At 36.2% G+C, this 26316-nt stretch overlaps 1 protein-coding gene across 1 annotated transcript in view; it reads left to right on the top strand.

The window, feature by feature from the left end:
* Window positions 1–26316, top strand: part of RICTOR (RPTOR independent companion of MTOR complex 2) — a 75553-nt gene that overhangs the window by 37340 nt on the left and 11897 nt on the right. The window contains exons 11-31 of the mRNA XM_038125777.1: window positions 320–402; window positions 1022–1109; window positions 1948–2038; window positions 2190–2256; window positions 2361–2441; window positions 3757–3857; window positions 5338–5500; window positions 5903–6004; window positions 8378–8424; window positions 11199–11334; window positions 11884–12083; window positions 13084–13210; window positions 14397–14561; window positions 15000–15076; window positions 15183–15261; window positions 16118–16227; window positions 19171–19258; window positions 20023–20115; window positions 20943–21049; window positions 21677–21906; window positions 22705–23734. Coding sequence (XP_037981705.1) covers window positions 320–402; window positions 1022–1109; window positions 1948–2038; window positions 2190–2256; window positions 2361–2441; window positions 3757–3857; window positions 5338–5500; window positions 5903–6004; window positions 8378–8424; window positions 11199–11334; window positions 11884–12083; window positions 13084–13210; window positions 14397–14561; window positions 15000–15076; window positions 15183–15261; window positions 16118–16227; window positions 19171–19258; window positions 20023–20115; window positions 20943–21049; window positions 21677–21906; window positions 22705–23734 — 3265 coding nt within the window. The remainder of the gene's footprint in view (window positions 1–319; window positions 403–1021; window positions 1110–1947; window positions 2039–2189; window positions 2257–2360; window positions 2442–3756; window positions 3858–5337; window positions 5501–5902; window positions 6005–8377; window positions 8425–11198; window positions 11335–11883; window positions 12084–13083; window positions 13211–14396; window positions 14562–14999; window positions 15077–15182; window positions 15262–16117; window positions 16228–19170; window positions 19259–20022; window positions 20116–20942; window positions 21050–21676; window positions 21907–22704; window positions 23735–26316) is intronic.

The following is a 26316-nucleotide window of genomic DNA, read 5'->3' as shown; positions in this document are numbered from 1 at the left end:
TTATTAGAGACCGTTTTGTCTTTTTGTCATTTCTTCCATGCATATGTTGTTTTCACAGGTACCTTTTGAGTACTGTCCACAATAGGAAGGACAGAAGTAGCACAATTTTTTAATGAGGATATAAAGTTTTGTGATTAGGAAGTTTTTTTAAATATTATTGACTGGGAAGGAGATGATATTATCAAGGTGAAAATGTTTGTGATTAGTAATTTTTTTTCATGTGTACTTGTTTTCGAACTAGAAATCTAATTTAACAATGTGTCTAATACCCTTTCTTTTGTTGATGAGGGAATATTGTTATACATTTAATGTTTTCTAGGTATCATCAGCCTGTGCAAACCTGGAAATTCTGGGATTCAGTCTCTTATTGGGGTACTCTGTATACCAAATATGGAAATCCGGGTAGGTGGTGAATATTTAGTACTAATGTAGGAATAATACTTAATATTTTAATTAAGTTATTCTTAACTTTTAAACTATTAAATGGATTTAATAAATATGGACTCCAGTTATGAGACAGTTGTCCTTGATTTTATTTAACCCCCAAAGTTCAAGTCTGTAATTCTGTTATAAAATTCCTATGAAATTGGGAAGCACACCAGGTATATGTGACAAAATGGAGGAGAGAAAAGTTCATAAATAAGTTTTTACACTGGTTTCAAATCAAAGCAAGTTTACAGGAGCTGCAGTTGCAAGTTTAAAGCATAATAATCAAGAGTTGAATTCCAGGTAAAAAAATGTTTCATCACAAATTAATAGAGAAAAGTTGATGGTTCCAGATGTAACTACTCTAAAAGTCTGCAGCCCAAGTAGCCTGAACTACTATGGAATTCATTGTGACAATTCAAAAGTTAAAAAGCCCCATCCTCTCTTCTCCAGTTTATTTCTGTTTGTGAAAAAAACACTGCAACAAATGCACTGGTGTTAGCACTCTAGAAATCTTAAGGTCAGTATTAATAGTGAAAAAAGGGACAATTTTGTAAAACTGTAAAATTCCTGTTGGTTATGTTTTCTTTGGTAGCGAGGTCTGCTTGAAGTTCTCTACGATATATTTCGCCTTCCTCTCCCCGTTATTGCAGAAGAATTTATCGAGGCACTTCTCAGTGTAGGTAAGTATTTAAAACAATTTACATGAGAATTCTGTCTATTAAACTCCCATACAAATTTGAAACCTTTGCTGTCTCCTATGTACTGTAAATTGCCTTTTTAAACGCTGAATTTACTGGGTGCTCTGAAGTCCTGTCTGAAATTCTTTATGACCTGAGAAGTGTTATAAGTTTGATGAAAGATCAGCATAGTTAGGCATTAACACAAAGACTGTAAGGTCAGCACTGCAGATTAGACTTCTTTGAACTGTTAGGAGTATTCACAATTATGGATGTGTTAGTGAATGCTACAGACAAGTTGTTAGTCTTTTCTATATATTGTCTGTCTGTTAGCTGTCTCCATTGTCCTTAGAGTTCTGCTTTTTTGAAGGCAAGTGCATGCTTTTTTGTGTCATTAAATTTAACCAAGTTAGTATTTTACCTTTAGAATTACTCTTTTGTAAACTCGAAAGAAGTCTCCGCTTTTTTAAATTTAGAAGTAAATAAATCATTCTTTGTTGCAAACTTGCTACTCCTATATATGAATGTACCTTGTAACATTTTAGGTGGTAATGGTATTTTCTCTTAAACATGTTTAATATGTTTATGAATGTGAAATATCACTGTTTTTGTTGACACTTAGATACAATCTTTGTCCTAGCTTTCAAGGTACCCTTGCTTTGTCCAAGACTGTGGATTAGATGACTTGTTAGAGATCCCCTCTGACAAAATTTTCTGTAATTTGAAACCACCTGAAATAATATTTGCGGGCAAGGATTATTATTTACATACTGATTTCCATTATAATAAAACTGTAGAAGCCAAGCTTATAATTACCCTTGTCCGTATTTTCTTGTTCTAGATCCAGGCAGGTTTCAAGACTGCTGGAGACTTTCTGATGGCTTTGTGGCTGCTGAGGCTAAAACTGTTTTACCCCATCGGGCCAGGTCAAGGTGAGGATTTAATAACTTAACTTAGTCTAAACCATTCTTCTTGTTTTGTTTTGTGGCAGTGTGAATGAAACATTTCTTGTCTTCTTGCAGGAACAATAAGAAATGTACTTTCTAAACTGTTTTCATACTTTTTTTTTTTTTTTCTCTTTAGGCCTGATCTCATGGATAATTACTTGGCTTTAGTGCTCTCTGCTTTTATTACCAATGGACTTCTAGAGGTAACTAATGACTTTCAGTTTTAATAGATGGTCGCTATGTTTTTCCTGCAAGAGTTCAAATAAGATGTTATTCATTAAATGTAATATTTTTTTGCTTTCTCAAGGGTCTGGTTGAAGTGATCACAAGTAGCGATGACCATGTATCTGTCAGAGCAACTATCCTTTTGGGAGAACTTCTGCACATGGTAAATACCACTCTTGTGGTGACTACTTGTAACTACTTGTAAATAGATATTTGCTATTATAGCATTAATTTGTAGTCCAAGCTTGAAACATGTAGTTTTCATCTGAGTAGTGGATTAATTTCACATTATATCTTCTGGCACTTCATAGATTAAAACCAGTATAATTCAATAGGAAGACTGTTTGGAAAGTATTTAAAGTGCTAGGTGTTCTGCTCCAAGGCTGTCTGTAGGTCTGACTCTTACTTTCTTGCCATAGCAGCAGTTGTATTTTTAAGCTGGAACCCTGCAAACACTCCTATCAGTAACTGTGTTTGGGAATAGGACCATTGCTAATTTTTGCTTTTCTTACAATGATGGTCAGTAGGCCTCTGACCAAGTATGTTTAGCTTTCTGCCTTACAGGGAGACAGATGAAAATTTATTCATACTCAGCTTGATGTGCTTTTGGTACTCGATGTTACTCATTCAGGCAACTCCATCTTAGTGGAATGCTCCTGATGCAGGGAAACTTCAGCTTCATTCCACTTCTGTGGACCTAAGAGAGCTCTTACAGTATCTTCTCTCTGTTAAACTAATCTTGTACTGAGATGATGGTCCTGTTTTCATAAATACTCCAGTGCTACATTTTTTATAATATTATTTCCTATTTTTCTGGTTTCTTGAATACTTTTGAGTGGGCGTGATTGTTAACTCACACTGGAGTATGCTGTAAAGCACAGGTATTTTTTGATTTTCTGAAGGATGATCTGTTAATGGCTACTGTTTCTCAAAAACTGAAAAAAATACTTATCTGTTTATTTTTTGTTTGGAAATGTAAGTAATCTCTTTATCTTCATGTTTGTTTAGTTTTTAAAAATATTTGCAGAACTACATATGTTTATTAAAAGCAGTTAAATGTCTAGTAATTTAGAATACTGTGTTAATAAATCAGGGGGTTTTGTGCGGTAATCATCAGCTTTAATTTGATTTCTGATTTTAGGGTTTTGTAGTACTTTTTTACATGACATAAGCATATCTCATGCTTTGCAACTTTTTGCATATTGCAACTTAAACTCCAGTAGAAATGATATGTATTATAAAACTCTGAAATTGTTTCAAGTTACTTGCTAGTGTAATTCAGGTTGATTTGTTAGATCACAATTTCAAAGTGGTGTGAGTAATTATGCTCTGACATTTAGTAAAATGTAATTTTGTTGTCATAAATTTGTGAAAATCCTGTGAAAAATGGTAGATTTTTGAAATGTTGATGCTAAAAAGATAGATGAAATAGTTGTAATAAGTTATTCTAACTGGTCTTTTGTTGGCTTTTTTTGTAGGCAAACACAATTCTTCCTCATTCTCATAGCCATCACTTGCACTGCTTGCCAACACTGATGAATATGGCAGCATCCTTTGACATCATGAAAGAGAAAAGACAGTAAGAATTATATGTTAGATTTGAAAGCAAAAAGTTCTGTCACAAAATGCTATCTTCTCTGTACTTTACACAATTGAAACTTCCTAATGGAAGAAGTCAAATGGTTTTATAAATTCCCATGTCTTTAATATGTATTTCTTCAACATTTTGTTCTTAGTTGGTTTTCTTTGTAGAAGGCAAAATGAGTGTGTTCAGGTTCCTTTCACTTGTAAAAATACATTTGTTAAGGACTCTTGCCATTTCTGATCTGTCTTGTCAGATCAGTATTCTGATCTGACATTATATATCATAAAATGTTCTGCCTTTCATTGTGTTGTCAGTGATGAATGACAACATTTTTCTAAACTGCTAGTGTGAAATGATAAATGTTACTTGTAGAGTACTTCCTAAAAGTGTAGTGCTCTTCTGTTTTTCAGTTTTGGAGGTTTCTTACATGTCAGTGGAAGACTTTGCTATGCAATGACAGCATTAGTTTTCAAAAAATATATATCTGAGATTTCAGGAAAGGATATTTCACATAGCCAAAGTGGTGGGGTGAAAGAAAAGATAAAAAGCAGAAGACACATTACCTGGAATTGTTGTCCTTGTTGGCATTTCTGGACACACCTGATAGAGTAGTAAGAATTCCCATTTCTGTTGAAAGAAAGTGGGTTTTTTTAGAAGTAGTATTTTTTGTTTGAGGATTTTGGCATTGGTCAGCACTCTACACTGTTTTATAGTCTGAAAAACTGTAATGTGTGTTACAGAATTAATTTAAATAAGTGACCAAATCCAAGGTATTTGTTTGAAAATAAAAGCACTCTCCTACACTATGTCAATTTTTGTTTATGGGGAAGAAAGATGGACTTTACTCCTCTTTTTTAGACTTCCTTATTTTTATTTGCTCAGTAGATGGGGTTTTTTCTGCTACCATTGTTTTGTAATTAACTGGTTTTACCCTTGTCAGCTGTCATTCAAGTTACTCCTTATCTTTTCCCAGAAAACAGAAACATACTGTTGCTGAGCTGTTTAGTTATAAGAGCAGGAAGTGTACTACTGAGACTCCTGCCATGCTTGCAGGGAAGCAGGATGGGGATGAGAATGGATGAGAGACACTTTGTTACTCTAAGTTGAAGCTAGCGCTCTGAACTACCAACTTTACTGCCGGATGTTGATCTACTATGATATCTCACAATGGAAATCAACTTTAAACTTTCCAATATCCTCTCTGAACTGTGATAGATGCCAGTAATTGCAGAGCAGAAGAAAAGTTATCAGTAAGGACAATGCTTCAGTGCTAGAAACTCTAAAAGATAATTTTCTGTATAATTTTGATATGAGACTGAGTCTTGTGGATTTATAAAAATGTGTCTCAAGAAAATAATTTTCTTTGTTTCAGAATTGTTGGTCAACTCTTTCTTGTTTACTCAGGAGGTGGTGGTCCTTTTTAGTCTGATAACAGTTGCAAAATACTAATTATAACATTTCTTTTTTCTATTAGGCGAGCAAGTGCAGCTCTGAACTGCTTAAAACGTTTTCATGAGATGAAGAAAAGAGGCCCTAAACCTTACAGCCTCCATTTAGATCATATTATTCAGAAAGCAATCTCAACACACCAGAAAAGGGATCAGTACCGTGTGCAGAAAGACATATTTATTTTAAAGGTATTATGATAATGCATTTTTCAAATCTGAATTTGACCCTGTGATGTGGAGACTTCTATCCTACCCCTCAAGCTTCACTCAGTGTAATTCAGAGTCATTTGTGTGATTCTAGGTAATATTTTTTAATCTCAGTTGTCTTGAGGGTACTAGTGGATACTAAATTGCATTTCTGTAAATTGAGGAATGAAATTCCAATAACTTTTAATGCTTTTTGAGACCAGTTGTGATCTCTTACTTTTAGATTCTTAATGCACTATAACCATACAATTTACCTTCAAATGCCCATTACTGTGAAACACAGCACTTTAATGATTTTTACATGAGCAGTAAGTATTTCATGTGGCAAGATTGAAAAAGATGATTCAGGGAAACCTGTTGTAATTTTTCATGTCTGTATTCCAGGATACAGAAGAAGCACTCATCATGAATCTTCGAGACAGCCAAGTTCTCAATCACAAAGAGAACCTCGACTGGAATTGGAATTTAATAGGGACCATACTGAAGGTGAGCTTACATAGGCCATGATAATATGTTGGAGAAAAAGTCTGTTTCACATGTGAGCTTTGGCTTTCTAATATTCATTCCAGAATACATCTAATAATTTGTTTTATTTCAGGAAATTAGAATCTCCTGGGTTTAGTCAGTGCTGCTGTAGTTTCTTTATATATAACACTTAAACTATATTAAAAAACGCATGATAGCTAAATTCACAGTTTTCCTGAGAAGCATGTATTAAATGTTTTATGTCTTTATTTGTATAGAAATCAACTTTATAGAATTAGATATATTGTCTTTAAAGCTGCTAATACTTCAGACTGCAGAGGGGTACTGCTATGTTGAGATTCATAATAGATTTTTTTTTAATAATTTGAGCTGAATGTTATAGTAAGAGGTGGGTTCTAGATCAAACTTCAGATGCTTAGACTGAACCATGTATAAAAACTTCATTAAATGTTTTGAACTAATGCAAATACTTCTGTAGCATTGATTTCATTACAGAATTAATTTCTTTCTACACCATAAAGAAAATAACTAATGGGGTGATGGGCATTGTTTTTAATATATTTATATATCTTAAATATATTTAATGCACAGATTTTAAGATACGACCTCTTTTTGTAAGCAGAAAATATCCTTTTCTTGACTAAGAAAATTTTCTAAATACTTAACTAATCTTCAAACCAAAATTGTTCCAAAATGTCATTCTGTGCATCAAAGCCATCCTTGAGCTGAGTAGCATTCTCTTTCTGTCTTTTTACTGTGTTGTTACAAAGATGGTGAAAGTACAAAAAAGGCTTAATGGTGACAGTCATAATCAAGACTATGTTGTTTTTTGAGAAAAAGAAAAGAAACTAAATATTTCTGTGCCTTTTTTTCAGGGACCGATAAAGTTGAAAGAGCAAGAATCTGTCTGGTATAAAGACCTGAATATGTATATGACAGTAGCTTTGCTCCACCAGATTTCACTGTTAACAGACTTTTTTACTGCCATTATATGATTCACTGGGTTACTAGATAACTATTATTAGTCATAGATACTTTTATCTTTGATTCCTATTAAAGATATAATCAGAAAACTTTTTTTAGTTTTTCAGAATCTTACTGTTAGTATGTGTAGTATTTTAACAGTGGAAGCATTATGTATTTGACCTCCATGTTTTGGGGTTTCTTTAAACTGAAATTTTTGTGAAACAGCCAGTTTCTCTGCCCTCTCAAACCTCCCCAGCAATGTATTTTCTAGTGTCCTGTGAAAAAGTTCCTAATGTCTGAAAACTGGGGACTCCATTCTGAATGAGAAGTGTGTGTGTTTTCTGGCTTACTTCTAACCATTTCTGTTCCTGTGTAACACCAGCATAAACTGAGATAATGTTACCAGAGTGGTTGTCTTTAGTCCCCTAATGAGCAGGATCCCGATTCCAGTGTCTGAAATTTGTTACCTCATTCGGCTGCTCACCTCCCCCTTGTCTGTTGCAGCCTTGTATCTGTGGAGCATCAGCTCTCTAACCACCTCATTGTGTGCAGCTCAGGTGGTGCCTTACTGCCTTTTTCACTTGCTCAGCTTGCTGTCTAAGCTGCTAAAAGAGCAGCAAAAGTGTCAGCTTCATCTGTATCTGGCACTGTTACTTGGAGTAGTCAATTTTACTAATCATTACCTAGTGCCGTGTGTGTCTTAATACTGGACTACCAACTGGAAATGTAGAACAATGTCACATAGATAGGAAAGAAGAATGTTTGATTCACTTTTTTTCCATTCCTAACAAGAAGATACTAGTAGCAACAGAAAGAAATCTGAAACCATAGAGACAACAGATGGCTGTAAAAACAGGGGAAAATGTAATGGGAAAAATAGGTCCTAAAGAGAATATTAATTCTCATGTGGTCCTTCTTAATATATCCTAGAAAGTATCAACAAGGGAGTTTAAATGCCATTTTAATAAGCAGCATTTAAGTGATCTGTAACAGAATAATGATTACTTTTAAGCCAAATCTGATAAGTATTCAAAATAGCAGCCAAAAATTGTTTCCCTGTTATGCATACCAATTTTTTTGTTATTTGCAGAAAAGAAACTAAGCAAAATCATTTCTTCTTCATCAGCTTCTCATATTTTTTTTTGTTTTCATTAGAACTGTGGTCTTGTGCATATAGCATGTGATCAACGTTCCCTGTCCTTCTCTAGAAAAAAATTTAACAATTCTTGAAGCAGGCAGTGTGGGCTTTTCAATAAAATCATGTCTTTTTTAAGATGTAACATTAGGTGCAAGAAAACTTTCTAATTATTAAGTAAATACAACTGATAGAAATAAGTGAATTTTACTGACTAATCAAGGACTGATGTACAAGTTTCATATAATGCTATATTTGCTGGTTTTTTCTAGTGGCCAAATATAAATCTAAGGAACTACAAAGATGAACAGTTGCACAGGTATGTAAAAATTATGTAGACTTCCTTTGAAGAAAGAAATTTGGAAACCGCTTTTAGTATTGCAATAAAATATTGCCTAGATGTATCACATTTCTAAAACATAATCTATAGATAAGAAGTTAAGGCGTAAATTTGGATAATTAAGTTGCAATATTTGCTTTAAATAAACAGGTGTTTAAGCTTCTTTTCAATGCACAGGTGCTTTATATATTTAGTCTCTTAGGAATCATACCGCCTTTGCAAATACTAAATTTAATTTTAAATCTTAGAAATGTTACTGCTTGATATATCAGTCAGAAGTGTTTTATGTCAGAGCTTGGAAAATTTTTACAGAGTTAAGTCCATAGTTGGACAGGTTTTTAACTACAGCTTTCATCGATAACCAAGAGGAAATTATTTCTAGCTGCTGTTAATGGCGGTAGAGGCATGTGTAATTTGGAAAAAAAAACAACCAAACAAACAAAAAGCTTCCAGTACAGCTCTGGTTCCTTTCATGTCTGTTGTCAGTATGACGTGTTTATTACTTCTGTGCCTGTGTGGTCATAGTGTTACTAATTAGTTATTGGATGTGCCTCTTAGCATGTGTTTCAGAAATAGATTACATTTTTTTGAAGAATAGGTCAATACTTGTGGGCATGAAAAACTACTTCCTGAACTGGGGGAAAACCCAAAAGATAGAATATATGCTGAAAGGCTCCTGTGGCTCTGCTTTAAATTTTTACCAAAAAAATAGTCAGGGTACTTCTATGACGTATTTATGGCATAAGCAGTAATCCCATTGTTATCATAACCATGATTTAATTTTACATTTGTATTTTTTCTGGGTTTTCCTGAAATGTTAATTGCCAGTCTGTACTTAAAGGCAAAGGATTATTTTCCAAATATGGTGGTTTATAACATTGGTTCTCTAAAGCAGTGTCTACAGTTCTGACTGTGACACCAACACACACTCCTCAACCTGCCTATGTGGACAGTGTTCCTGTTCCATGGTTTTGTGCTGCACTCAAGCATTGTTCAGTGCCTAAGTGATTTAACTCTGAATAAATTGGGAAAACCTAGAATTGAATTGGTGTGAAGCTTCTACAGTTCATTGATCCTTTCTGCAAAATTGGGAGCTTAATGGCTTTAAAATGCCATTGCTCCTGTTTAATTATAACTAACTAAGCCCCAAATCTCTTTCATTTCACTGACGATGATAAAAATTCTGCCACTTTGTTTTTCAAGTGTAAATTACATTTATTTCTCCTTCTATAGAGTGTTGTTGGGATGATATTACAATTGCAAAAATGAAATTCCAGTAATATTTTTAAATTACCTTCATTTCATAGAGATACAGTCCATGCAGTGTATGTATACATACAGGATCACAGAATTATGAAAAAGAGCTCAAAGGTCATTGAGTCCAACTGTTCACTGCTAAGGTGTCTTTCCAAGTGCCCTGTCTATGTGTCCTTTCAATACCTCTTGTAATGGTGACTCCAACAATTCCCTGGGCAGTTCAAATGCCTGACCACTCACTTAGTCCAGAATTTTTACTAATATCTAATCAAAACTTCTCTGGGGCAAGCAAAGGCCTTTTTCTCTCATTCTGTCACTTGTCACCTGGGAGGAGAGACCACCTCTGCCTGGGTATAGTCTCCTGTTATGGAGTTGTAAAGAGCACTAAGGTCTCCCTTAAGCCTTCTTTTCTCCATGCTAAACAGCCCCAACTCCCTCTGCTGCTCCTCACAGGACTCATGCTCCAGACCCTTCCGCAGTTCTGTTGCCCTTCTCTGGACACACTCCAGCACCACAATGTCGTTGCTGCAGTGAGGGGCCCAGGGGCACCAAAACTGCATGCATGCGAGTTGATAAACACACATACACGCTTAAATATACACATAGTGTATACATATAGTATGTGTATAAATTTGTGTGTCAGTATATACTTATTGCTAGTAACCCAGGATAAAATACATTTTATTTCACAAAACTTAATTAAGCCCTCAGGTTTCCTTTGTAATTGGTCCTGTGTTTAGAGTTAGGCATAGTTGATCACTCTGCCTTTTTCAAATATGAGTGCAGTTCTGTAATTAAATTTTCTTAATGCCTGACATATCTGCCTGCCGATGGAACATTTTGTGTTATTTTAAAGCACAAATGTATGTTTATATTTTGAAGAATTTGTGAGAGGAGGATCTTTGCTCAAGACTTATTCCTGTGGTGCAAAACTCAAGCTACATTGCTTATTGTGATTTTAAAAAGTCTGAGAGTGTGTTAGCAATCAGTGTGTTATGCTTCAGAAATGGTTAAGTGAGGTGTTTGGAAATAGTGTTGCTGAATACATGAGACTTTTTCCTGTCAGAACATGCAAATGTGTTTTTCCCAGTAGCAGTAACTGTAATAGCTGAAGAAAGCTCAGGTCACAGGTTTCTTTTTTAAGCTGTATTTTAGTCTAGATAATACCATCTTTGAAACTTGCTGCAGGATAAATTACAGCAGAATAAATTATGAGAATGAGAAGGAAGATACAGCTTCTGAGAGCATGGAGATTTTAAATTCCCTTGCTTATAGAATGGCCATGGTCTAGAAAACCCTTTGTAATGCACAGTACAGCAGCATCTCTGAAATTGTGTCTGGATAGAGTCACTACTGTTACCTGCTACTCTTTTGATAAATGTTTAAGGCTAACTGCCAAGAAACCAAGTATAACCCATTTTTTCCAGCACCATTTTGTATTGTGAGCCTGTCCTTGTCATACTAAAAAATAGCCAATTCTATTTTACTTTCTATAGGTTTGTGAGGAGATTGCTGTACTTTTACAAGCCTAGCAGTAAACTGTATGCTAACCTGGATCTGGACTATGCCAAGGCAAAGCAGCTCACTGTTGTGGGTTGTCAATTTACTGAATTTCTTCTTGAATCAGAGGAGGTAAGAAATTTTCTGCTATAAGACTGGAAGTAGAATGAGTAGTCTTGTTGAAAGCCACCTGGAAAAATCTTAGTTTTGGTAAAGACTTCTGAGATTTTGGGTGTTAAATCTAAAATCATCAGTGTAATTAAGAAATGCAATGTGAAATATTGAGGAAGATGACCATGTTTATGTAAAAGTTTTATTAAATACAGCTTTGTTAAATGCAACTTAAAGTTTGAAGGAATTTTTTTATTATTATTCATGCTGTATATAACCTTCCTTTTCAAAGTCCTTCTTTTGTGCTCAAGGCTTTTATGCCTCAGGTCAGAGGAAAATGTCATTGAATAATACTTTGCCCTTTTCCTGGAAAGAGAGAATTAATCCTAAGATGTCTCCATGCTTAGCTCCTTTTATTTGCCTTGAAACTTACTCTTTAGTCTGAATTGTTTTCCAGCCTCCATTTCTGTATTGTGTTTGTACATTTTAAGAAATTTTAAGTAGTGAGTTTCAGTAAAGAAGAAACACGTTTCTGTTACTGACAGATGCTATTCCTCTTTATTTTGCTAGGATGGACAAGGTTACCTGGAGGAATTGGTTAAAGATATTGTACTTTGGCTCAACTCTTCATCAGGCATGAAACCTGAACGTAGTCTTCAGAATAATGGGTTATTAAATACCCTTAGCCAGCACTACTTCCTGTTTTTTGGTACTTTATCTTGTCACCCTCATGGAGTGAAAATGCTTGAAAAATGTAATGTTTTTCAGTGGTGAGTGCTTTTATTTGCTTTGAGTTGTACTTGCTGTGTAGTAGTTACGCAAATTTTAAACTGTGTGAGGGCCACCATCTGAAAAGCTGAAAGCCTTAAGGTTATTTTGGTGTAGTTGCAAGTAGAGGTCCCCATTTTTTTTCTGAAGTCTTCTAGTCTGTCATTACTAAGCAGACATAGGTGATAAACAGTTTACTTTTTCCTATCCACACCTGTGTGACAAAGATTAGTATCAGGAAGGATTATAGGGTACAGAAAGACACAGTGTGGGGAAATAGAAAAACAAACAAAACTAAAAACACACAAACCATGGAAAAATGGAAAGTACCATACTATTTGTGAAATGCTGATGTATGTTGCACTTAAAATTTCACTCCAGTATATTTGAGTGAAGTTCTGCAGCTCAGAATTTTGTTCAGGTACAAATTTAGCTTCCTTTGGGAATAAATTGGCTGGTGACTAGTACTAGTTTATCAACATATAATAAACTTGAAGTAAAAATGCAAGTGTTTTAATGTACTTTTTATCTTTTATCTTTTATTGTTGATTTTTAGAAAGCAAGCTTTTTACTGGCTTTAGAAAATGTAATATTCAATAAAATCTAGACATTTAATAAGACTAACTTAATGGCAAGCTTTATACACAATGTTTTAAAATGAAGAATTGTTCACAGAGCTCCATGAGCATTTTTTTTATACTGGTAATCACTAATTATGCTGACAAAATTTTTACAGGGCAATTATAAGTGAGTTGGTTTGAGGTTTTCCCCTTACAGTTCAGTGCATTATTTAATCCCTATTTGACTTTATAGTCAAATAACAATTATAATTATAACAATTTAAAGTTACTCAGTTACTCAGTTTCATACAAGAACATACTTTGTATATCGCATTTATAGTAATAAAAGTATAATTCAAAGTACTTAAGTTTAAATTATTGATGGTTCAAGTGTGTTCAAGTACTAATTTTATTTTCTTCCTCCTCCCTTCCATGCCTCCAGTCTTCTTAATCTTTGTTCTTTGAAGAACCAAGATCACTTGTTAAAACTGACTGTTTCTAGTCTGGATTATAGCAGAGATGGATTGGCAAGAGTCATCCTTTCTAAAATCCTGACAGCAGCTACTGATGTAAGTTCAGTTCAACTTATATTCCTTTGTTTCTGCCCTCTACACATTTATTTTATTATTCATGGTGTATGACTTAATTTTTAAGCTGTTATGTATGAAAAGGGTTCTTAATTTTGTATTCAGAGAAATGAACCTCCTACAAGTGTAGCTTTTAAATATATTGTGAGCATCATACTCAGTATTGTATTTGTGTTCAAGAAATTAAGTCCTTCAAATAGAACTTTCTCTTACGTTGGATGGGGTCTAAAGTCTTGTTGTGTATAACTAAGTGTAATATGATTGTTTAGGTCAGTGGCATCTTAAATAAATTGTGAAGGCATTGCTGTCGCAAACAGAAATTTGTATTTCTAGTAGCACTAAGCATGTTAGCCTTCTGGTAGACACTGTTCTGATAGTGATTGAGGTTACTCTTTGTTGGAATGAAATAGATGCTATAGCTGCTGGAATGAGGGGCTGGTTCAAGAATAGGCATTAGGATTTGTTCTTCTGAATCAAAGAAGGTGGATGAGGATAAAAAATAGAGTTACGTGGACTTGGGAGAGGAAAGTCTTGACTTTAAAGGTAACGTTGTTAGACAATCACTGATATCAGGGAGAGAGATGACAATTAAGAAGTTTAAATGCAACTAGGAAAGAATGTTCATTACTTCAAATGAAGTTGTTTCTGTTCTCTGAACAGACAGAATGTGTTCTAGAATAGATACAAGAGAGAAAACTGTAGGTACTAGCTTTAAATGTCTCACTGTATTTTGGAAGAGGAGGACATACATTGAGAATATTTCTCTGACAATATCAAAGATGGTGATTCTTATGGATAAAGAATAGAGTCTGAAAGTAATGAAGACACTTGAGGTTGAAGGAATGACTCATTGAAAAATTAAGCTCCCTATTGACTATATTTTTTTTTACTTGCTTCTAAATTCTCTTCAAAAGGTATAATAATACAATAATAAAAGATGTAGGATTGGACACTTATGATGACCAATTGACATGTGATCTTAGATTCAGTTTTTCCATTTTCTAAGATATAAATAGTTCTCTAATAAACTGTAATTTTAATAGATGAGGTGTGCATCACAGTTGCTTGCTGCAAAATGCAGTAATTGAAAGGTGTTTTTAGGAGTTATAAATCATTAACTGTTAGTTAGTTTTCTTCTATTCAAGAAAACATTTTCCTTACTTTGCAGAGCTGCAGGTTGTACGCAACAAAACACTTAAGAGTGTTGCTGAGAGCTAATGTAGAGTTCTTCAGCAACTGGGGGATTGAGTTACTGGTGACCCAGTTACATGATAAAAATAAAACTATTTCTTCTGAGGCACTTGATATTCTAGATGAGGCGTGTGAAGACAAGGTGAGCATCCCTTCTCTTTTTAACCTCTTTTTGGTATGCTGCTCTTAAGGTCTTCCCCACTCCTTCCCTAGTAGCAAAGTACAAATAGGCAAGAAGATACTGATGGTTTCCTTTTTGAATTGTCATTGATGGACTTAAAATAGTTTCTCGGACTCCTTTGATAGAACTACCGCAATATTACTTATAAGAAAACATATACTTCTGGATTATGACTGTATTTGAATATGAATTGCAACTTATTTTATTTGTTATACCTCTTGTGAAATAATTTATATTTAACGACGGAAGATACCTAAAATTGATAATACTGGGATTGAGTTAGCATTTGATACTTGTGAAAGGCTTGCTGTTTCATTGCAGGCAGAATGTTGTAGTTATTGCAGTTTTCAGAATTACAATAGTGCTGAAATTCTCTTCATGTGTTCTTAATTATTTTAGGCTAATCTTCATGCTCTTATCCAAATGAAACCAGCTCTTTCTCATCTTGGAGACAAGGGTTTACTTCTACTCCTAAGGTAAATGTTGAATATGCTGTTTTGGCTTCACATTGTGGAAACAAATTCAGATTCTGGGAATTGTTTAAATTACAAGGTTAATTGTCTGATTTTTCATTTTTTACAGATTTCTGTCCATCCCAAAGGGGTTTTCATATCTAAATGAAAGAGGTTATGTAACAAAACAAATGGAAAAGTGGCAAAAGGTAATGCTAAGAAGAAAATGTTTGCCAGATATTAGGAGGAATGGTGTAAACATGCAGATTTAGAACAGAGATTCTTAAAAACAATTGCATTTTAATGTACCTGTAAAGCTTGTGCAAATACATTTATTGCATCAGTGACATCATGTTTTTGCTGGTAAAGGTTGACAGAGACTTACAGTTCCATAGCTTCTCTGTACGTATGTGATTTTGATTTACCAAGACCTTTATATAATTTTGGTATTTCAGCAAATATTTCAGGAGTGTAGTGACCTTCTAAAATAGGTTATTGTGGAAGGTCGTTACCTAGAGAAGTGTGCAAAGTAATGCTGCTTTTCAAGATACCTGTTAACTCTGGTAATTAAACCTAGAGCTCATGAAGACAAAATTGGCTGATGCTGTGAAGAAGTAAAGAGGAACACAAGACATTCAAGAAAAATTCATTATTGTCATAACTTGAATAAAACTCTTTGTATGTCATTTTGGTTTTGTAATTGATTATAAGGCATTGATCTCATTCCTGTTGACACTTTTTTAGTGGTTTATGTCACTTTATGTCACTTCTCAAGGAATACTGAAATGCATGATGATCTATTGAAATTGAGTGTGTCAGATGTGAAGTATTTCTTTCTTCCTTTTTCTTAACAAATTCCCTAAAATAATTATTAAATCAATTGTTGACTTGCAGACTCATTATATGTGTGAAGTGCATTCATTTTCTTGAGCCCCACCTTCAGGTCATAAAAAAAATTCAGTCTTTAAGGAACGTTCCTCAATTATTTCTTCCTTATAAAGTCTCGTGCTACAACACCATAAACCACTAAATGTACTGTATCAACCCTCCTCTGTTTTCTTACAGGAATATAACTTAAAATATGTTGAATTGATTGAAGAACAACTTAATGAAGCACTTACAACATACCGCAAACCTGTTGATGGGGATAACTATGTTCGTCGGAGCAACCAAAGGTAGATTTGGGAAAATGCGTTTTGAGGCACAAGCTGGTGAAACTGATCAGGGGAGCTGTAAACTGAATGCATGAGGGAAAGGGGTACCAACAGGATTTCAGTTTATTGTGCTCCTGGATCAGTACATCAGCACTGTCTGAGAAACAGACAGGATGAACTGGATACATTGCTTCGCTCCCAGAGTTTTAATATAGTTTATTTCAGAGTTTTTATATAATTAGTTTTAGAGCTTTTAGAATTCATTTTATTAAGACTTGGTGGATTGAGTCCCATGACTGGATTGCTGGAATGGAGGGCTACAGGCTTTTCAGCAGGGATGGGCAGATGAATGTGTCACTATATATAAGGAAGAGGTTTGATTATACAGCCCTTACAGTTAGTGGTGATGTGGTTGAGAACCTCTGGGTGAGGATTAAGGGGATGGAAAACAAAGGACGTGATGTAATGGGTGTCTGTTACTGATTGCTCTGCCAGGATGTTAGTACTGATGAGTCATTCTATAGACAATTAGCAGAAACTTCTGGATCAGTAGCTGTTGTTCTTATGGGCTTCCTGTGGAAGATTTCAACTTCCAGGCATCAACTGCAAATAATGTAATGCAATGACAAGCACCTTTGGATATTCTCAGTAGGAGAGGTACTCAGTGAGCCAGCTAGGAAAGATGCCCTCCTCAACTTACTGTTTGTGAATGTCTGGCTTGTGGGAGATGTGTTGGACGGAAGGTTCTCTAGGCCACAGTGATCATGGCATGGTTAAGTTTAAAATTTTCTGTGTAATGAAAAAAAGCACAGCAGAGTTGCTACCCAGGGCTTCAGGAGAGCTTACTTGGGGAGCTTTTAGCAGAGTACATTTTTGAGGGCCAGGAGTCCAGAAGTGCTGGTCCGTCTTTAGGAGTTATCTTTTAGAAGCACAGGAGTAGGCAATCCCATGGTGTTGTAAGTCAAGCAAGTGGGGCAGAAGACCACCATGGTGGAACAGGGAACTCCTCATGGAGCTCTAGAGGAAAAGGAAATTAAATGACCTCTAGAAGGTCACCCTTCACAGGAAGGACTACAAAACTGTGATTCGCATAAGCAGAAAGAAGGCACAAAAGGCCAAAGCTTATTCAGGACTGAAGCTGAGCAGTGTTCTGTCACACAACAGGAAAGAGAAGGTCTGAAGAGAACACTGCATCAATTCTTCATCCCTGACTTACAGGGATGAAGAAGAAACAGAGATTAATTAAAATTTTGTGTGTTTTTTGCCTCAGTCTTTAGCAATATTGATTGGGAAGACCTTGGGCTGCCTGTTTCTCTGAGCCAGAGGTCCACAAATGTAGAAACTGTGGCTTTCCATTTGTGGACACTTAACCTCTGTAAGGGACCAGCTGAATGTTCACCAGATTATGGGGCCTAGTTCCCACCTGGCTGAGGGACTAGCCTCATCAGTACTAGCCCACCAGTACTGAAGGAGCTAGCAGATGTTGTGTTAGGACCCATCTCTTATCATCTACCAAAAGTCTTTTGAGTCTAGGGAAGTCCCTGCTGACTGGAATCTAGCTAGTTTATTCCAGTTTGCAAGAAGCACATAAGGAAAGACCCAGAGAGGTACAGACCTATTAGTCTAACCTCAGTTCATGGAAAAATTATGTAGATTATACTGGCTATTGTTGAAAGGCATTTGAAAAACAATGCAGTCATCAGGCACAGTTAGCATGGGTTCACAAAGGGAAAGTTTTCTTTAACTAAGTTGTTAGCCTTCTATGGTAAGGTCACCCAGTAGGGGTGCGTGGTGGATGTTGTTTTCCTGGATCTCGGCAAGATTTTTGATGCTGTCCTTCACACTGTCCTTCTGGACAAGTTGTCAAGCTGTGGGATGAACAAGTTCATGTTGTAGTGGATGAAGAACTGGCTGAGGGATTGAACCCAAAGGGTTGCAGTGAATGGGGCCATATCTGTTGGTGACTGGTCACACCAGTGGTGTTCCTCAGGGCTCCATTCCAGGGTCAGTTCTGTATCAATGCTGGAGGTCAGTGCACCTGTACCAGGTTTGCTGATGATCCAGAGTGGGAGGTGCTGTGGATTCTTTTGAGGGACAAGAGGCTTTTGCAGCAGGATCTAGATAGATTGGAGCACTAAGCAATCTTAAATGGGGTGAAATTTGTCGAGTCCAAGTGGTGGATTCTGCGCCTGGGAAGGAGTGACACTGGGCACGGGGGTGAAGTGGGAGAGGGGTGGCTCAGGGTGGGTCAGCAGCGCCGAGGACAAACCCCATCGCAGAGCACCGAGCACGGCACAGCCGGCCCAGGGAGGGCATGGTCCCGCTGGGCTCAGCCTCGGGGCGGCCTCACCTGGGGCCTGCTGGGCCCTGCAGGTGGAGAAGGATGGGAAGGTCCTTCAGTGAATTCTGAGGAGGGAAACAGAACTGGAACCTCCTGTGAGGAGCAGCTGCAGTCTTTGGGCTCGTCCACTTTGGAGAAGAGGAGGCTGAGGTGTGGCCTCACTGCTCTCCACAGCTTCATGAGGAAGGGAAGGGCACAGGGAGGTGCTGAGCTCTGCTCCCTGGCATCCAGGGGCAGGATGCATGGGAATGGTTCAGAGCTGAAGCAGGAGAGGTTTAGACTGGATACTAAGAATCATTTCCTTACCACAAGGGTTGTGCATGGTCACATAGAAGAACAGATGTCCTGGAGAGGTGATTGATGCCCCAAGTCTCTCAGTGTTCAAGAAGCATTTGGACAGTGTCCTTAATAAAAGGCTTTAACTTCTAGTCAGCCCTGAAGTGGTCTGGCAGTTGGAGTAGATGATTGTTGTACATCACTTCCAATTGAAACAGTTTGTTCCTTTCTAAATTCCTCATAAGAATTCTCTGAAAAAAATCAAGGTTAAGTCATTGTGTGTGATTTATTTTAGAATAAAATATTTGAAGTGCTGGGGAACCTACATATGTTTCTCTTTCTGCCAGATTACAGCGACCACATGTCTACCTGCCAGTTCACCTTTATGGCCAGCTGGTGCACCATAAAACAGGCTGCCATTTATTGGAGTCTCAGGTGAGGATAATAATAATTTATAACATGAAATATTTTAAAGATCATTATAAACCTAAAAAAAGGTTTTAAAAGAGGCATTTAAATGGCATTTAAAGAGGCATTGCAGAAGAAGTTGATTATGAGTCTTAAATTGTGAAGACAGTCTTTGCCATCTAATCTCATGTAAAATTCCTTCCTGACACTGAAGTATCACCAAAATACCTTGCAACATTTCTCTTAAAATGACTAGCAAAATCTTAGCATGGAGAGCCAATTCATAAATAGAAAAAATTGTTAGTTTCTGTGGATTGTATCTTGACAGTTATACATGTGGTAAAACTATGCCTGTCCTTTTAAGCATACAGAAATTGGGAGATGACGGAATAGAATCTTTCTAATATTTTGAAAATCTAAGAAAACAAACCCTAAGCCATAATTGCTTAACTTCACTTTTGATATGGGTTGGTAAAATGATTTAATAAATTGACAATACTCTTTGAAAAGTTCAAGATAAAGTGTATATGTTGCAGTGTGTTAGTTTGACTAATCTATCACCCTTATAATAGCTGAAATAACTTCATGCAATCTATGATTTCATTAAAATTTTCTTTTGCATTATCACTGCTGTTAATTTATGGTTATTATTCCAGAATTACCACTGTTCCTCCTAGACAGTGGTTTAAATTATTGCTTCAACTTGTACTATAAATGCAAGAGAACCTGTTTGGCTGAAGTCTCCTATTAATTTTCAACTTAGTTTTTTCTTCTTCTGTTTTTTCCTACAGAGTATTGTTACAGATCTAAGTTACACTGTTCGTTCTCCAATGCTGGATAAGTGGGAAGGAATTAAGCAGCTCAAAGCAGCCCTTTGGGCCTTGGTGAGTTTTACAGCTGTTTAGTTCTGTTATAACTGTTGATTCTTAAATAACTAAGGAAAATTCTACAAAAAAAAATAAGGGGTTGTTTTCAAAAAACGCGTGATTTTTTCGAGTTAGCATTTTGTTCCATAACAATAGTTTCAGTTGAAGATGGTTCACTGCAACTGTTTCATTCTGAGGTTTTTAATAATCACTTTGTCTTCTTTTCTTTTTAACAAATAAGAATAACTCATTGCCATATGATTATTAGTATGGAACTGATAGTTACAATCTAAAAGTTGCCATGGTCTGAGTTTAATGTATTTGCTGTGATAGTCCCTAATGTTTCTGCAAGGACATTGGCTGTCAGTGTTGATCCATGTGGTCATGATGCCCTGGTACTTGGGACAGGCAGAAACCTAGTGTTGGTGTGTATCCAAGGTACACTCCTAAATGTGCTTCTTGTCTTCCCCAAATTTAATTTTGGAACATTTGTCCAAGGGCACTGTTAGTGGAAGATACTGTAGGTATGTAACAAGATGCCTGTGTAAGAGGAATGTAAAATGAATAAACCAAGATCATGCTGCAGGCTACAGTAGAACTTATAAAGTGAGGAATAGATAGTAGTTCTAACTTTGAGCAGCTTTAGGTATTATACAAAGTGTACTGAGTGCTTTTTTGCATTAGCACAGCTAGGAAATGCCAGAAAGGGTAGTCAGATCTTCCATCTGTTTTGAGAAGATGTGACTTTAAACTCTACTACCAACAAACAAAATTGTCAAAGCTTTACATTGATAGTGCTGCAGATCATATTAACTTCAAAACTTACTTGACAAATTTCATTCCAGGGCAATATCGGATCATCGAATTGGGGTCTTAACTTGCTTCAAGAGGAGAATGTAATTCCTGATATAATGGCACTTGCTCAACATTGTGAGGTTCTGTCTGTTAGAGGGTATGTACATAAAATTTTCAGATGGTAGTTGTGATCAGTTTTCAGATGGCTTTACCTGATTTACATAAGTACAGATTTGTACTTAATTGGAAACCAGCTATTAAGGTCACTGATGTTTGAGTATCAGTCTCATTTCCGTGCAACTGCAGAACTGTGTAGGAAGTCTGAAAGAACATGCAGCAAACAAATCTATGAGAAAAAGTAGATACTACTTTTCTCCTGTTCTGTAGAACAAAATACTTGCTGTTTATATCTCTGTGAGAATTTATTGTTCCATCTTTTTTATTCAATAAATTTTTAACTACTTAAAGGCATAAATAGATGATATTTTGTCTAATATTGCTACTACATAAATGTTCAGCCTTTTTTTCAAAAGGTACTTTTCAAAAGGTAATCAGGCTCTTGTGATAATTTTTATTTTTTAATAGTATCTTGTTCTCAGATATATTAATGAATTTCCTGAGCTTACATTGATTTGCAAATTAAAATCAACAGTATACTATTTGTCAGTTTTTTGAAGTTCTCCTGAATTGCTTTGAAAATGTTTCCTTTATAATGTCAAGTAAGTTTAGTTAAATTAGGTGCTATTATTGTTGCCTTTTTTTTCTATATATGCATTAAATACAGAACCTGTGTCTACGTGCTTGGTCTAATAGCCAAAACTAAGCAAGGATGTGACATTTTGAAGCATCACAATTGGGATGCAGTGAGACACAGTCGTAGGCAGCCTTGGCCAGTGGTCCCTGATGACATGGAGCAGCTCTGCAATGAACTTTCTTCTATACCAAGCACGCTTAGCTTGAACTCTGAGTCTACCAGTTCGAGGCACAACAGTGAAAGTGAATCTGCTCCATCAAGTAAGTAACCAGAACACCAAAACAAGAAAACAGGAGAAAAATGAACAAGCAAACAAAAAATACCTGCGAAGAGCCCCGCCCACCACAAACAGCATTTTGGTGTTCTTATCAGCCTTTTGGTAGGATGAAGTTCAATGATGTAAAGGTGGTCTTGCAGTAAAACAGTACAAGTAATAGGACAGTTATGTCCATTCAGAGAGATGCAGACAAGTCAGAGGGAGTAAAACAGTGTCTTAGCTTCACACTTGGTGTAGAAGAATCATTTTCACATGAGGGTAAGTTACTAATTTTTATGTTGAGTCATGGCAGTTTGCTGTAACATGCTACAGAAACCACCATGCTTAGGTATAAAGATACACTTAGGAATAATTCTCAAAGGAATAAGTGTTGAGGTTCTCTGGATGTACACACAAAATTTTGCTGTATTTAAATCACTCTGTATTTCAAGTACCTAATGCATTTTAATTTTCTATGGATACTTGGAATTTAAATTAAGAAATATACCATATTTAGGTATCATTAAAGGAGTTCTTAGATTGTAATCCTGGTAGCTGGATGTTTGCACTGAAATAAGACCGTGTGGCTTTTCTTTTGAAGCAGGGAAATCTTTGAGTCAGTTACTCCTCAAAATAGCTAATTTGCATGAAGTTCTGCAGGAAAAAAAGAGAGGAATTAAAGTTCCAGAAAATTGCAGAAAATCTCACTTGGGCTTCTATAGAATGGCTTCCTATTTTGCAACATAGTTTGTAGACTTGGAAGAAATGCCTATTTTTGTGACAAAGTCTTGTATAATTTCAGGTATGTTCATCATGGAGGATGACCGTTTTGGTAGTACTTCCACCAGTACTTTCTTCCTAGATATTACTGAAGATGCAGAACAAATATTTTATGACAGGCCTGGACCTTCAAAGGACAAAGACCGTAGTCCCTTTCCTTTTTTTTCTTCTAGTAGACTTGTGAAAAATCGCATTCTAAATTCTCTTACTCTGCCTAATAAAAAACACAGAAGTAGCAGTGATCCAAAAGGAGGAAAGCTGACATCATCTGACAGTAAATCAGGCCTGAGGCGAAATCGTACAGTAACAGAACCTAGTGGTAGCATAGACTTTCCTGCTGGGGAAGAATTGAACCCTGTTTTCAGAGTTCCAAAAATCCAGACTTTACGATTAGAAACTTCTTTTGTTGGAAGTAAACATGTGGAAGATACTGATTGTACTCAGAGTATCGGAGAAAATGATCTGAAGCTGCCAAAAGGTCTTGGAAATGAAATTCATCGGGAAAACACAAGCAAAGAAAGGCTAATTGGAGATGGTACTACACAAACGCATTTCAAGAGTCGTAGCTTAAGTTTTAATACAGATACCACAACAAGTGGCATAAGTTCAATGAGCTCTAGCCCTTCAAGGGAGACTGTAGGTGTGGACACTACAAATGTAGATACTGACTGTGGAAGTTTGAGTACTGTCGTAAGCACAAAGACAGTTAAACCAAGTCACTGTTCAACACCACAGTCTAACCACCTGCCTCTCTCAAAATCCAACTCTGTATCCCTGGTTCCACCAGGGTCTTCTCATACCCTTCCCAGAAGAGCCCAGTCTCTTAAAGCTCCTTCTCTTGCTACAATAAAAAGTCTTGCTGACTATAACTTCAGCTACACAAGTTCTCGAGATGCATTTGGCTATGCTACACTAAAACGCCTGCAGCAGCAGAGGATGCATCCCTCACTGTCTCACTCAGAAGCCCTGGCATCTCCAGCAAAGGATGTGCTGTTTACTGACACTATTACCATGAAGTCTGGTAGCCTGGATTCTCGACTAACTCCAAGCCGGTAAGAAATTACTCTGTGCTCATTTCTTACTTCAGTGCTGTAAGAGCAACTTAAGCACCTTCTTAGTATTTTTTTTTTATCTGCACCTTAAAGGGACAGTTGTTGCAAGGTGATTCATAATTTCACTGAAGGCAGTACTGATATTAATTGAATAACAGAAGGATAATTCTCCACTTTGTAAGTGCTGTCAGAGAAGCCCAGTTTTCATAGCTGTGCTCAACCTTTTATACTGCTGTTGGTGACAAAGGAAGAAGTTTCCTTTTATCACATTTTCTTTCTGTTTTAACTTTTATAATTTAAAAAATGCAGTTGCACTGCTAACATTATTAAAGTTGCTAACATTAAAGTTGCAAACACACTGAATTGTCCATGAAGTCAGAGGTACATTTCAGAAGAGAATTTTCTCAATGTCACTTGGGGAGGTTTTAGGACAGGGCCTCCTGCCAATATGCTATATTTGTGTTCACTGCAGCTCTGAGGCCAGTGATGAGATACTGGTACCACTGATAGGAATGTCAGTTTGGCTTCTTAGCTACAGCAGATCAAAGATTTTACTCATAGCATTTATTTTTAGATGGCAGTGTCACCTCTTTATTTTTGAGCATTATTAGATGTTCTGAAGACTAATTAGATAGTTACATAAGATGTCTAGCTCTTGACATTGACACTGTTCCCAGCTGCAACAGTCACTGCTTAACAACCTTCCCTTAAAGCTCTTGTACTAAATTTTTCCTTCACATCATCTTTTAGCTAGTGCATTGGATTTTCACATTACTGTTGAGATAGAAAAGGCACTTTTTATCTCTGTTCTTGCCTTATCATTTCTCGAATGAGAGGAGGAGAAGACACTACCAGTACATGAGTTATCTGCTTACTTTGGAAAAAGCAAATGCTCAGTCATTGAGCTGCCCTCCTCATACCCAGTTGAGTATATATGTCCTGATTAAAAGAAGCATCCATTTGTGTTGGTATTTTCACATCATTCTGGAAAGATGCCATGAAAGATGCCTTTATTCAAGTAAGTTAGAGCTAGACTGAGTATGTTGGTTAGATTAAGGATTATTTAGTAGTTACACTGTACTATCCTGGAAATTGAAGTGCCATTCCTAACTATGTCACTGGCATCCTGTGCTAGTGCAGGAGTGAGTGGGTGTCATTTTGGTGGTAGTACAGGTTCTGTAATGGCTGTAAGTAATGTTTTACCATTCCTTGCAGTCATGCCTTGATGTGCAGAGCAGCCTTGCTGTAGTGGACTTTGATCCTGCACGCGATGTCATACGGACTGTTCCTGATGCTTAGCTGTTCATGTTCTCTTGTGTCAGTGGATAGTCAAGGATTTGAGCTGACCTGCTTAACACTGAACTGAAATGTCTGGAGTACTTGTATCTCTGAAAAGGTTAAATAATTGCAGACATGCATACTCAAAGAGAGATTCAGATTGTGTTAGTTGCTGATATAATTGATTGGAAAGACTGCAATGAAACTAGTACACATGTTTTTTCTTGGTAGTTATGGTGTGTCCCCACTGAAAAATTATGGTCCTTACAATTTCAGATTACGTTTATTAATAAATTCAGCTAAAACTGTCCTTAGCTGCTTTTTAAAAGTAAAGAAGAAAGAAAAATTCTGTCCTTTTTAACTGCCAAATGAATTTTTCTGTCAGTCTTCTGTGAAGTTTTATTTACGGTTTATTGACAGATTCATGTGTCAGTAGCAACTAACAGTCATAGATTTACTTTTGCAATGTTTTTAGTTGTTCTTTTTATTCAGAAGGTTAAAAAGCCTTTTTCTTTGCATAAATTTTGTGAGGATAAAATTCCCACTTTTGTCTTTAAAGACCAACCAGAAATACTAACGCACATGTTTTGGATCCCGATAGGGGCTCTCTCGCTATCCCCTGCAGACATATTTTCATGACAACTTGGTGCTGTTTATCACTGCTAATGCTGTATCTGTTTGTTTTTTCTAGGAAAAGCAGGGACAAACGTTCGGGATTAATACTTCTGTCTTTATTTTTTTTGAGAGTAATTGTAGAATGTTTTATTATTAAGTATTTAATGCAGCTGATAACTTTCTGAGTTTCATGATTATACAATTATTTAGGTTGGAAAAGACCCTTAAGATTGAGTCCAGCTATTAACACAATATGCTCAAGTGCTCCACTAATCCATGTCCTTAAGTGCCACATGTACGCGGTTTTTAAATGTCTTCAGGGGTGGTGACTCAACTACTTCCTTGGGCAGACTGTTCCAGTGCTTGACAACCCTTTAAGGGAAGAAATTTTTCATAATATCCAATCTACACCTCCTCTGGCACAACCTGAGGTCTTCTCCCTGTTTTTTTGAAGTATGGCTTGGCTTCTTTTGTGAGTCCACTGCTACTGTCACTAGCATTGGTCAGAATTATATATATATATACATGTTGATATCCTCTCAGCTGAATTTTGTGCATTTCCATTGCATAATAATTTCTTGAACCTTCCATGGTCAAACTTTGATGATTTAATTTTATCTCAATATAAATCCCATCTGTAGGGATAAGAGGACATTTTATTGCCAAAATCAAAAATGGATAGAAAACTT

Source organism: Motacilla alba, chromosome Z, assembly GCF_015832195.1.
Source record: "Motacilla alba alba isolate MOTALB_02 chromosome Z, Motacilla_alba_V1.0_pri, whole genome shotgun sequence".
In the NCBI taxonomy this organism is placed as follows: Eukaryota; Metazoa; Chordata; class Aves; order Passeriformes; family Motacillidae; genus Motacilla; species Motacilla alba.
The sequence above is the reverse complement of the archived record's forward strand: the minus strand, read 5'-3'. Positions and strand labels throughout refer to the sequence as shown.